Here is a 13,715-nt window from a genome sequence, read left to right on the forward strand (position 1 = left end):
TATGCTGATGCAAAGAGGCAAGGTAATTGCCTACACATCACGGCAACTAAAGATGCACGAAAACCATTACACCACCCACGAGTTGGAGTTGGGTGCCCTTGTATTTGCACTAAAGTTATGGAGACACTGTCTGTATGGAACAAAGTGTATTATATACACGGATCATAAAAGTCTCCAACTCCTGTTTAATCAAAAAGATCTCAACATGCGACAACGCCGATGGATGGAGACGCTTAATGATTATGATTGCGAGATTCGCTACCATCCTGGCAAAGCGAATGTAGTCGCTGACGCGCTGAGTCGCAAAGAAAGAATTAAGCCTATACATATTAATGCCAAAAGCATTGAGCTTAACAACAGCTTAAATGAAAAGCTGTTAACTGCGCAGAAAAAAAAAACTATGTTGAAAGCTAACCTTCCAAGTGAAAGATTAGCTGGAACTGTTGATCAGTTGTCACCTGGGAACAATGGAATCCTCAGATTCAATGGTCGAATCTGGGTTCCTATTTATGGAGGACTTGGAGATTTAATCCTCCAGGAAGCACATAACTCTAAATATTCAGTTCACCCTGGAGGTGACAAAATATATCAAGATTTGAAGGCAAATTATTGGTGGATGGGTTTGAAGAAATCTATAGCCACACACGTAGCGAAGTGTCTGAGGTGCTCACCGGCTAAAGCTGAACATCGAAAGCCGTCAGGACTGCTACAACAACTAGAAATTCCCACGTGGAAATGGGAAATGGTAACTATGGATTTTATAACTAAGTTACCTAAAACTAAGCATGGAAATGAAACAATATGGGTTATCGTTGATAGACTGACTAAGTCAGCTCATTTCTTACCCATAAAGGACACTCATAGCTCCGATAAATTAGCAAAGTTATATGTGGACAAGATTGTGTCCCTTCATAGAGTGCCAGTATCTGTTGTATCTGATAGAGATATTAGTACGGTTTATCATCCTTAGACAGATGGACAGAGTGAGCGTGCTATTTAAACGTTGGAAGACATGCTTCATGCATGTGTGATTGATTTCGGTGGTAGCTGGGATGACCATCTCACCCTGATTGAATACTCCTACAATAAGAGTTATCATACGAGCATTCAGGCTGCGCCTTTCGAGGCCTTATATGGGAGAAAATGTAGAACGCCCGTCTGTTGGGCAGTGGGGAGGCCCCACTATCCGGACCTAAGATGGTCCTGAAGACGACGGATAAGATTGTAAAAATCCATGATCGTCTGATGTTGGTGCAGTTGTCTGTCGACTACATCTTAGTTCGAGTCTTAGGTTAGGGCTAATTGTATAGTGAACGAAAATCAAGAAACACATAAGTTAGATAGATCCGCTTATAGGTCTAGATATTAGGTTCGCTTATGTGTCACTTGATAGGTTCGCTCATATGTCACTTGATAGGTCCGCTATTATGGTCATGTCCATATAAGCGAACCCATCAGCCTATAAATAGGGGTCTGATGAGCGGATCTAGGAGAACAGATGTGTGTGTACAGCGAAGCCCTGCTAATTTGTCTCCAGAGCTTGTAATTGTTAGCTGATCAATAAACGAGATGTTAAATAGTGAAATCAAGCTATACGAAGACCGAATCAATGAATTCCGCCTCTGATTCTGTCTAAGTACTCTTTTGATCGACTCGTGAGGTCGTATAACGATCCTACATGTGGTATCAGAGCTCAGGAGGAAGAGTTCTTACCGTTTAGCTCGTTTTCGCTCAGAAATCCTGATTTCTACCCCTTCTTTCATCAGTTTAGGGAGTTTTACTGGTCAAAATTGGATCAAAAGTTCATAGATTGTGTGTTATTGAACATAGACAAACCCTGGAAAGTTTCAGACCAAATTACGGACTAAAAATGGGTCAAAACATCTTCGGACTTAGATTCGCTCTTTCAAACATTTGAGTAGATTCGCTTTTGTGACCAAGTTAAGTTTGCTTATTCGGACCCATTTTCAGCAGATCCGCTCCAAATTTCCTCATAGGTCCGCTCCAAAGGTCCTAATTGGTTGGTCCGCTCATAAGTCTGGTTCGCTTTTAGGGTCCTGATTGTTGTAGTTCCGCTCTTATGATCCGCTTTTTGAAACAAAACAGGTTCGCTTTTGTGAATCAAAGAGGTTCGCTCATTTGAACCAAGTAGATTCGCTTGATTGAACATTGTTGGTCCGCTTAAGTGAACAACATCTGGTCCGCTTGGTTGAACAATCTTGTCTGCTTTTTGTAACAACTGAAGTTCCGCTTTTCTGTCACCTTGGTGTTTCGCTTTTGTGAACAACAAAGATTTGTCGGGATTATCTGGAAAATGACAATGAGGTTTGATGAGTAGGAAAACAATGATCTTAAAAGGTTGAATGATTGGTATCGAGGATATCTTAGTAGTTCTTATCAGAAATTACCCAAAGAGGTTTGGAGTAAACGTTTCGAATGTTTTTTGAGCAAGAAAGATGAAAAATTGGATGACTTGGAGAAACGTTTTGATCGTTTGATTGATTATTTGAAGGAAAATCAAATAGTAATAACAGAAGCTGATAAGATATCAAAGTTTGCTAATGGACTATCAGCTGAATGGGATGATTGCTTGAAAAATTTGAGAGAAAATTATAATTTTTCACAAATATCCCTGAATAAATTCGTTAGAAAACTTAAAAATCATGATTATGAAAATTATCAAAAGAAGAGAGAAATATTGGATAAGATAAAAATGAATTTGGAAGATTTGAGTTTAGATGTGATAAAATAAATAAACAAAAGAATCAATGTTTGTTGGGCAGCAAAGAGAAATTTGATATATGATATGAAAAGAGGTTGTTATATTGATGATAATGAAAATCCTATTGATTTTGTTACAATCTTTGGTGCAGGTACATATAAGATAGAGAAAGAACAAGTGCCAAAGGTTGAAGAATCTGTGAAGTATGAAACTTCAAGTTCTGCATCAGTGTGCTTCAAATGTGACAACTTTAAGACTGACAATGACAAACTCGTGAAAGATGCGAAAAGTTTGGCATTGGAGATCAAGAAGTTGAACGATGAAAAACAAACCGATGATAAGCAGATTCTTATGTTGCAGGAAAATTGTGATAAGTTGAAAGCTGAAAATGACAAACTGTTAATTAATTTGAACAGTTTGACATTTGAAAACAAAAATGTGAAAGAAAAGGCAAAAGTTTTTGAAGAGAAAATTAAAGAGTTAGAAAAAGAACTTGAAAGCAACAAGAAATCCTCAGAAAATGAAGATTTCTAGATAAAATTGGAGAACAAAAATCTGAAAGCTAATGAGACAAAATTTCAAGAACAAATAAAAGTTCTGGAAAATGAAAAATCTGTTCTTGAAAACTTGAAAAATGAGAATGAAAATTCAATCAAGTCTCATCTTGAAAGAATATCTCAGTTTGAAAAAGAAGCTGAGAATTCCAGAAGCAAGATTGATGAACTTGAGAAGAAATTGATAGGTTTTGTGACTACATCAGACAGTTTGAAGTTTCCCTGTCCAAAACCAATCAATTCAGTTCCAATAAGTGACGATGTCACAAACTTTGATAAAATCAAAGTTGAAGATTGCGATGAGAAATCTGATGATGAAAATGAAAAAATAGAAAAACAAAAATTGTTTTTAAAATTGAAAGAAAAATTTTAGAAAACTGTTCTACAATCGACTGAAAAGGGAGAATGCTCTAAGCAAAAACCTTTGAAGAAGAAAGTGGAACAAAAACAAAAAGATAAAAATTTGAAAAATGTTCAAAAAGATAATAAAAGTTCATCAGATCGATCATCCAATCGTAATGAAAAATTACAAAAAGTAAAAAATGAAAACTCAAAAATTGTTGGTAATAAGTGGTGCAGGTTGGACCACAGTGCTCAAAAGCAAAATCCAGTAAACATAAGGAAGGAATACCACCAAGCCAGACAATGCTATAATCTGAGCGTTTGGTGTGAAGGTGGTATACGGTACGATAACAGTGTGTGTTACCGATGCGGTTATCAAGGACACATTGCTGTTAACTGCCGGAATTGGAGTTATGAGACTAGAAGATGCTACAATTGCCAAATCAAAGGTCACATTGCCAGAGAATGCCCAAGGAAATCGAATGACAGATTGAGGGTTAATTCTCAGAGAGTGGCAAAGATTCCAGTCAAAGTCAAGCCCCATGAACAGAAGGTTCTAAAACCTAAAGTTCAAGATCAGACAAGTCAAGAAAAGAAAGTTAAACTTTCACAGGGGCAGAAAGACAGACTGAGGAAGAAGAGGAAGAAGGCGAGAGAATACTCGAGAAGATCTTCTCCTTGGGTTCATTTGTTGATAAAAATAAAAGTTCTGATGAATCGACTCCTTCGAATGCCAAGTCAAGCCAGGCAAATCATCAGATACAAATCTGAGGACGAAAGAGGAAAAGAAGAAGATGAAAGGTGTCGGCGGTGAATCTGGTTCATCTAAATCAGACAAGCCATACTCAGGCAATGATACTGGTTTGTCAAAGCCAGAGGAGCCATTGGTTGAGGTAAAAAAGGAGAATTCAGGTTTAACAATGGATGATGCAAACTTTCCACCATTGTTAAACAAGAATTCGAAATCACCCAAGGACCGTCAGGCTTGGGTGAATCTATTCAAATAGAAAAACCTGACTTGCCGGAGTTCCCAGGTTGGTAAAAGTGGAACATGAATCGGCACATTTCTTGAGAAATTTCACTTTGGTGATTTTTCGCTTAAAATGTGGTAAATCAGGGACATTAATTTGTACTTGATTTTTTACATATGGTTTATGGTAAATCTGGAAATGATAAATCTTTCAAATGTTTGAAAAGAACAATGTGATGAAGTAACCCCGAACCTACAAATGTTTGGTAAACAAACTATTTTTTCCGGAAAAACCATTTTGATTAAAATAAACTTAAGTGTTTTGGGATCATAATGGGAAAATAGTTTGTTGAGAGGGGGAGTTCGGATTGTTTACGCCATGTGGATGGAGAATTGATGCGATTCTCATCATGTTGTCAAATTTGTAGAGTTTGTTTCAAATTTTCCCAGAAAATCAAAATTGAAACATATTTTTATTTTAGGGGGAGTAAAATTTTAAAAAAAATTAGAAAATTTGAAAATGTCAAAAACATCATCGAAAAATTAAAAATGAGTTTTGGAGCAAATAGGGGAAATGATAGTACATCAGCTAGACTGGCACAGTACGCTAAAGATTTGTAATGTATAAATGCAATTAAGCAGTCTCGCTAAAGATGTGTCGGTAGGTTTTCACAGAATTAGTAGATCAGTTTGGGATATAAACATAAATTTCACTTGCGTCTACGTGGGGAACACCTCCAGGATATATAGGTAACCCCTGAAATCTTGTTTGAAGGGTCCCGTATTCTGAGATACTAGGTCTTTATGCTCAGTGATATCTGGGGTATTATCCCGGGACTTCTGCTGTATGGAAGTACTGACCTAGTCCCCGGATAATACTTTCTGCAAAAAAGCTTTGAAATACAAGCTCGCCCTCAGCAATTTGATTAAACAATAAAATTGATAATCTTTGCTGTTGTAACAAAAGATCCTCTAAAGGGGACCCACCAAAAGTCGAAGCCGTCATCTCTCTGCGTATATGGAAGCATCGACCTGAGCTCTCACGGCCCTCGCACATAACCCCTTTACAGATATCAGCTGTGGTATACTCACCTGTAAGACTGAATACTGGGGTCTGGATACGGGAGTATATACTGAGGTGGGACACATGTAGATGTTTAAGTTCTAAAAACACTAAATCTGTATCCCGAACAGGTTGAACATTTTGTGAGAATTTAAGTGGATCAAAACATCGACAATCAACGCGAACTGTTTAAAAGCTTAAAATGAAATAACAGCATAACGGTGCTAGTGTCTTGTCAACAGCTGATATGATCCTCTTGCACGAACTCACAAAAATATATTTGTATATATTTCATTTCTGCATTTTAATTGTTGTTATTGCATTTGTGTTTCATATTTGAAAAATTCAAAAAGATTTTTGACAACTGATGTTGGAGAGCTGAAATTCAAAATCTCAAAGGCTAAACATGATGAATAAAGGTTTGGTTAAATTGATCTGAAATGGTTAATCAGATTTTGGAAAGTTGAATTGGTTTTAAATGAGAAAAATTCTTGAATATTCTCAAATGATTAGTTGATTCATTAAGTTGAATCAAAATTATGTTGGTTTGTGATAGAGTGTTTGAGTTGTACAGGTTTCTGATCCTATTGCTACAGAAAGCCAGGAGATACATCAGAACCTGAGAAGAAGTTTAAATTGATAAAGCCAGGAGTTGATTTCAATGGTGATAAAAAATTCCAGACAGCGATCCCAGCATGATGATAAGGGGAGTCTGATGAAAGTTAGAGCCAGAGAAAGATCCGGGTACATAATTCCAGGAAGAGTTCCTGAAGAAGACCGATTAAGAGTGAAGAGCTGTTAATGTTTGAAGACTCTCACTGAAGATTCCGTCAACATTCAAGGGGGATTCTGTTGGTGCAGTTGTCTGTCGACTACATCTTAGTTCGAGTCTTAGGTTAGGGCTAATTGTATAGTGAACGAAATCAAGAAACACATAAGTTAGATAGGTCCGCTTATGTGTCTAGATATTAGGTTCGCTTATGTGTCACTTGATAGGTTCGCTCATATGTCACTTGATAGGTCCGCTTTTATGGTCATGTCCATATAAGCGAACCCATCAGCCTATAAATAGGGGTCTGATGAGCGGATCTAGGAGAACAGATGTGTGTGTGTACGGCGAAGACCTGCCAATTTGTCTCCAGAGCTTGTAATTGTTAGCTGATCAATAAACGAGACGTTAAATAGTGAAATCAAGCTATACGAAGACCGAATCAATGAATTCCGCCTCTGATTCTGTCTAAGTACTCTTCTGATCGACTCGTCTGGTCGTATAACGATCCTGCATCTGAAAGCCGCCAGAGACAGGCAAAAGAGCTATGCTGTTAAGAGGCGCAAACCTCTAAAGTTCCCAGTAGGGGACAAAGTCTTACTGAAAGTATCACCCCGGAAGGGGGTAATGCGTTTTGGTAAGAAGGGCAAGCTAAGCCCAAGATATATTGGACCATTCGAGATTATCGAATGTGTCGGGTCTGTGGCATACAAGTTGAAAGTACCTGAGGAGCTCAGTGGAATTCACAATGTCTTTCACATCTGTAATTTAAAGAAATGTCTTGCCGATGAGTCGCTAGCAATGTCTCATAAAGGCTTACAGATAGATGAAAACATGCGGTTTGTTGAGAAACCGATATCAATCGAAGATCGGAAGGTTAAAAAGCTACGAAGGAAACATGTGCCGATTGTAAAGGTTAAATAGGATGCCCGAAGAGGCCCCAAATACACGTGGGAGGTCGAGTCCATTATGCGGCAGAAATACCCCCACTTGTTTCAATAAAATCTCGAGGTTGAGATTTCTTTTAAGGGGGGTGAGGATGTAACACCTTGTAAACTTGTGTCCAATGATGTGTTGACACGTGTCCTAAACCCTAATGATGTCAAAAGTTGACCGTGAAGGACTAAAGTTGCCAAACAGTAAAAATATGTATGTGGTAGGACTAAAAGTGTCAACATGCAAAACCTATGCCTTTGAGTGACCTTTTACGGTATTCGTATTTATTAATAAGCCACACGTTGGATGAACGAAACCGTTTGGGAAATAAATATAAAGTTTATGAAATAAAGGGTTAAAAGCGTCAACATGTTTAATTATACCTCCGAGTGACCTTTTAACGAACCTGTAGGTTAACGATGTTTGTTACACTTCCAAGAATACTTGAAACCTAACTTGAAGGGCCAAAAGTGCTAAAAATAAAAGTTATTTCGAATTGTAAAGTACAGGGACTGAAATTGCAAAACATTAAAAATGTTTGGCTGAGCTTGGTGCAGCTCGCGGGGCGCGACTCCCTTGACTACCTGGGTCGCGGGGCGCGAGGGAGGTATCAGCACAGATTGTAACTGGCAACTTCATGTTGCAGCCTTGTTCCCCACACAAAACACTCTTACACTCATGCAATCGAAACAATGGCCTCTTTGATGGTTTTTACAATCAGCTATGACACTAGGGATGATCTTAGCACCTCCCTAACACCTGGCTTCATCCTAGAATGTTATGAACAACTATAAATAGGAGCTCTTGGTAACCATTTTCCTTGCACCATTCAAAAATTCACTCTCTTCTCACTTGTTCTTGCTCCCTTGGAGATTCCTGGATTAAGGAGACTCCCTTTCATTTAAAGATTCGAGCTAGGAACCTTTGTAAGTGTCGTTAACCTTTGCATTTCGTCTTATAGGCTTTTAAAAGCCGATAGTCAAAGTTTTACGATAAAAGCTTTGATTTTCGGTTTAGACCATTATGGTCCAGCCATTGTTCGAGGCGAACATGGCTACGTGATCGTAATTAGGTAGGTGTTAATCCCTCAAATGGGAACCTTCTAATAATCACGTTTGCTTGGTCAATTGTCGGGTTAAAGTTATTAATTTAAAAAGTCAAACAGGTCAGTTTTTAAAATAATTCATAACTGATAATATAGGTGTTATAAAATGTGTTTAATCACTTTAATAACTTTGTAAATATTATTAGAACATGTGTAAGCATGTTCAACCCAACAATTCCAGGTTTAAGGTCGGTTCACAACCGAAAGTCACGAAGTTTTACTTATGCTTTGACTTTTAGTTCTGACCCGAATTAGCATAGTTTCATTATGTTTTAAGGTTCCTTTGTGACCATATTATATTATAGTATAACCCTTTGAGTTATTTTGCAATATTATGTTATTATGCTTAAATGTTGAATACTTTGCCCTTTTGTTCAAAAATAAGGTTTTTAATACAAATGAGCATGCAAATGAACTAGGTACTAATTAGTAAATATATTTAGCATATGTTAATGCTAACATTCTGGTCATAAATTGAATTTGTATAATTAATGGTACATCAGGCTTTTAAGAGGTCTAAAATTCCCTTTTACATGCAAATTGAGTTTTTAACATAATTTCTTGACAAAACTCATTACCTACTGATATAATATCATATTTAGGATTATTTAGGATGTCAAGTCTGTGACAACCCGAGATTTCAAGGTCTTTCCTTTACACATCACTGACTTCACAATCCGTTTTTACAATTTGGTTTACGTGGTGTCTGTACAGTTTATATGAATGATTAATGTTTTATGTGTAATGGTGATTGTTATATGTGTAGTGTTAAAAATTGTTTATTTAGGGTTTAATAATAATGTTCTTCGCCACTAATTCATCTCGAAGAAGAAGGGGATCCTTCGCCGACCCCATCTCGACGAAGAAGGGGATTCTTCGTTGAAGAAGGTTCTTCGCCGAAGATGGACTTCAGCCCAGAACAGTTCATGGCCCAACTATTGATGATTATGTGATTGTATAACCCTTATAACCGTCAGACGTAAACTAAAAACCCTAAAATCTCCCTTTTCCTTCCTGTTTGACGGCAAACTTGGTTCCCTTGAAGCTCTCAATCATTCGAGCACCTCTCCACTCCTCATGTCATTTTGTTTATCGGTTAGTGTCTAACGATATTATTGAATGAGTTTCTGCTGATTGTGATGTTATGTGAATTAGGGTTCCGTTAATAGGTTGATAGATCTAGAATGTTACATGATGCGGTGGTTTCGATGATTATATACATTTTCGTATTCCTATTGTGATTCCTTGATTTCGTGTAATAAGTTGATGACTTGATAGATTAACATTTAATGGTTCATGGTCTGTGAATGTTACGTGTCAATGCTTGATGAAACTGTTATATATGGAACAAATCTGAATGCTTGATGATTGCTTATAACTAGGATGTTTACCCGTGCAATGATCGATGTTGTTGAAACTGTTAATTTGTTACTATTGTTAGAGATCTAAGGGTTGAAACTGTTTCATCACCTGATGAGTGGCGACGAAGATGGGTTCTCGACGAAACATGGTGGTTCTTCGTCGGACCTTATCTCGACGAAACATGGTGGTTCTTCGTCACACCTCGCCCCGACGAAGGATGATCCTTCGTCGCAAGGGATATTTCGCCGTGAAAGTAGATAGGGGGAAACAGTAGATTGATATGATGCTTTTGTTGACGAATAATTGTGTTACAAGATGTTAATGTTGCATGATAATAATAACTAATGACGAGAATCCTGATTTAACTTGTGTAGTTAAAAACACCCATCTGTTGTAGGTTGTTATGTGATATTCACATGAGATGTGAACATGTAGAGAACTGGGTATTTGATATATGATATATGTTGACCTTGTGATAAATGCAAACTATGTACAAATACGTGACATACTGTGTACAAATATGTGACTTGTTTGGTTATGTAACTAATGTTTATTGGTAACCCTGGTAGGGTTTGGGTTGACCAACTTGGACGGGTAATTTAACATACCGAGCAAATCAAAGGTGAGTTCATTCCTCTTGAGCATGCGTCCCGGTGGTTGGGACAGTCATTGGGTATCCCTGAGAGGGATAGGTTTTGGGTAAATCAAATGGGTATTCCTCAGATGAATACATCTTGTGGGTAAAATATGGAATGTTGGATAATACGCTCATCCTATCACCATTAAGTCCCATCTTGTTTGTTACCTAAGAGGTAACGGAGTATTAGTTGGTAGCGCTATCTAGGTTTGGCACCCTCACCCCGTACCTGAGAGAACGGGTGTGAACTAATGACTCAGTCATGCCCAATGCTTTGATAGGAGCATTGGGGAAAGGGCAAAAATAAATCTGGAGCCGTCTTGTATTCGAGTTATAATCAACATTGAAATCAATGCACTGAACTAAACATTTGGTAACTAACGTTTTCATAAAACTATGAACTCACCAGCGTTGTCTGATACACTTGTTGCATGCTCGCATGTCGTTAGATGCTTTGGACGAGGAACTTGCTATCTGGATGGCTGGAGTGGTTATGGGTCGTAGTGCTTGGCTATGCGTGTCATGTTTACTGAATTCATATACATTGGGTTTTGAAACATTTAAACAATGAATTACTATTTGCTTCCGCTGACACTATTTAACTTGGATTATGTTTATTGAATGTTTTACTTAATGAATGGGAATTTTGTTAAACATCTTATGGTTAGTTCAATGTGATTGGTGGCTAGATCCTGGTACGTCACACGCCTAGCGGGGTCACCGCATGTGGTATGTTGGTGGTGTGACAGTTTGGTATCAGAGCCTCTGGTTATAATGAACTAGGTTTTAAAACGTTTTTATAAAACTAGACTATAACCGAACAGTTCAGAAAGCGACCATGACACTCAGCTCCAGATTGCAAGGTTCGTCCCCTGTTTACTTATTGCATCTCGTATTTAGTGAACACTTGTGAATGACGTTGCATGTGAATGCACATTTAACACTATAGTATGAGTCCTTGTGTTGATAAGCATGCGCCATGTGACTGATAGTGTGATATTCCTCTAAATCTTCATGATCTATGTTGTGGTGTTCTATCTTGTTACTCGAATTTGAGGAACCTTTTTAGCATGAGTTGGGACGAGCTGAGATAAACATGCAAATCGCATTACTATTAAGGGTGCACACATAATAATAATGAGGGGTGCAAGTGAGTCCCAGCAAGGCCTAACGAGTGTGAAAAGGGGTTCCGCTCTATTATTTGGTGTAAACTAGTAGTCTGTAGAAGTCATCGTGAGGTTTGACTCCTACTTTATCTCAACTTTTGACCTCTTTCTTTTTCCTATATAGAATCATGAGGGACGAGGTCACGGACGTGGTCACATTGCTATGACAAAGGCCGAGTTGACTGAGTTGATCAACACCCGTGTGGCTGAGGCTTTGGCAGCCTATCAAGCTGGTACGATATGTGCCAAATACACCTTATTCTTGTGTCGCATACACAACTCTTACCCGTGTGCTGTATTTTCTTTCGTCCTTAGGTCAGCAAGTGAATCAGAAGCTAAACAATCCAGCTGCCTGCACGTTCAAGACGTTCATGGATTGTAAGCCACAGACGTTCAGTGGGACTGAAGGGGCTGTGGGACTACTGCATTGGTTTGAGAAGGCCGAATCGGTGTTTGCAATATGTAACTGTCCTGCTGGGGACAGAGTGAAGTATGCTTCAGGCACACTCGAGGACGGTGCCTTGACATGGTGGAATGCCCAGGTCCAGATGTTGGGTATTGAAATGGCGAATGCGACTACTTGGGATGATTTTAAGGAATTGATGAGGGAGGAGTATTGTCCTCGCGATGAGGTGCAGAAATTGGAGAACGAGTATGAGTATTATGATCTAAAGATGGCGGGATCTGAGATCGAGGCATACACGAAACGGTCGCATGAATTAGCTAATATATGCCCGAATATATCACGACCTCCACACCGAAGAATCGAGCTGTACATCAAGGGATTAGCCCCGCAGGTTAAGGGCTTGGTTACTGCAGCAAACCTCAACAACTTAGCTCAGATCATCCACTTAGCTCACAAGATCACAGACCAGGAGGTGGAGCGTGGCTTGCTACCACCGCATGTTTCTACTACTGCCACTACTGCTACAGTTACTACACCTGCTACTGACAGCAAACGTAAGTGGAATGATGTGGACAAGGCGTCCAACTCGAATCGGTCACAGAAGAGGCCAGACAACAGTATCAACCGAAGTTTTAGCCAGTCATCTTCTATGAATCAGAATCAGAGCAACAACTCGAATCAAGGCTCATATGCAGGGAAGTAGCCTAAGTATAACAAGTGCAACTTTCATCATCGTGGGCCGTGCACCCGAGTCTGTCACAGGTGTAACAAGGTAGGCCATATGGCTAGAGACTGCAGGGTCTCACTTCCAAGGCAACATCAGCATCAACCCCTACAACAACAGCAGCCTCAGCAATAGGAGAGGCAACAACCTCAGCAGAATCAGGGAAATCGTAAGGGTTGTTTTCAGTGTGGTGACGAGGGTCATTTCAGACGTGATTGCCCTCAACTCAATCAGAATGCTGGTAACAACAACAACACTAGGAATAACAACAATGGGAACAATGGTGGGAACGGTGCGCGTGGGAGAGTGTTTACCATTGTCGCGGGGGAAGCTCGCAATGATGGGAACGTTGTGACCAGTACGTTTTCTGTGAATGATCTTTTTGCTTCTGTTTTATTTGACTCTGGTGCCGATTAGAGTTATGTATCTTTGGGATTCAGTCGTCAGTTAGGGTTGACTCCTACACCTCTTGTAAATAAGCACATAGTAGAATTAGCTGATGGTAAATCGATTGAAGCGTCACATGTTCTTTTTGGCTGAAAACTTGATCTTATGAGCCAAGTGTTCGACATTGACCTACTCCGCGTTACTCTGGGAAGCTTTGATGTGGCCGTTGGCATGGATTGGTTGTCTAAGCACCAAGCGGAAATTCTCTTTAAAGAGAAAATCGTGCGTATCCCTCTCCCAAGTGGAGAATCTTTGTCGGTTCAAGGTCATCGTAGTGGTGCAATGGTTGGCATCCTCAGCTATGAAAGCCCAGAAGTGTTACGAAAGGGCTACCCTGCTATTCTAGCTCTTGTTGCTAATACTCAACCTGAAGAGAGGAAGATCGAAGACCTGCCTATTGTTTGTGAATTTTCTGATGTGCTTCCTGAAGAGCTTCCTGGTTTACCTCCATACCGTCAGGTGGAATTTCAGATCGACCTCACACCAGGAGCAGCCCCAATCGCCCGTGCTCC

General features: G+C 39.2%; 1 protein-coding gene across 1 annotated transcript; it reads left to right on the forward strand.

The window, feature by feature from the left end:
* The first annotated feature begins 400 nt into the window (after positions 1-400).
* On the forward strand, positions 401-970 carry LOC110893475. The gene is made up of 2 exons (XM_022140584.1): positions 401-745; positions 854-970. The coding sequence occupies exons 1-2, from the start codon at positions 401-403 to the stop codon at positions 968-970; spliced, it is 462 nt and encodes a 153-aa protein (XP_021996276.1).
* Positions 971-13,715: the final 12,745 nt, after the last annotated feature.

This window comes from Helianthus annuus, chromosome 2 (assembly GCF_002127325.2).
Source record: "Helianthus annuus cultivar XRQ/B chromosome 2, HanXRQr2.0-SUNRISE, whole genome shotgun sequence".
NCBI lineage: Eukaryota > Viridiplantae > Streptophyta > Magnoliopsida > Asterales > Asteraceae > Helianthus > Helianthus annuus.

Bases quoted from the DNA above. Each gene is read 5' to 3' on its own strand.
- LOC110893475 (XM_022140584.1), top strand. From the start codon at position 401: ATGTTGAAAGCTAACCTTCCAAGTGAAAGATTAGCTGGAACTGTTGAT. The intron at 746-853 runs GTAACTATGGAT...TTACCCATAAAG, and splicing joins CCACGTGGAAATGGGAAATG to GACACTCATAGCTCCGATAA.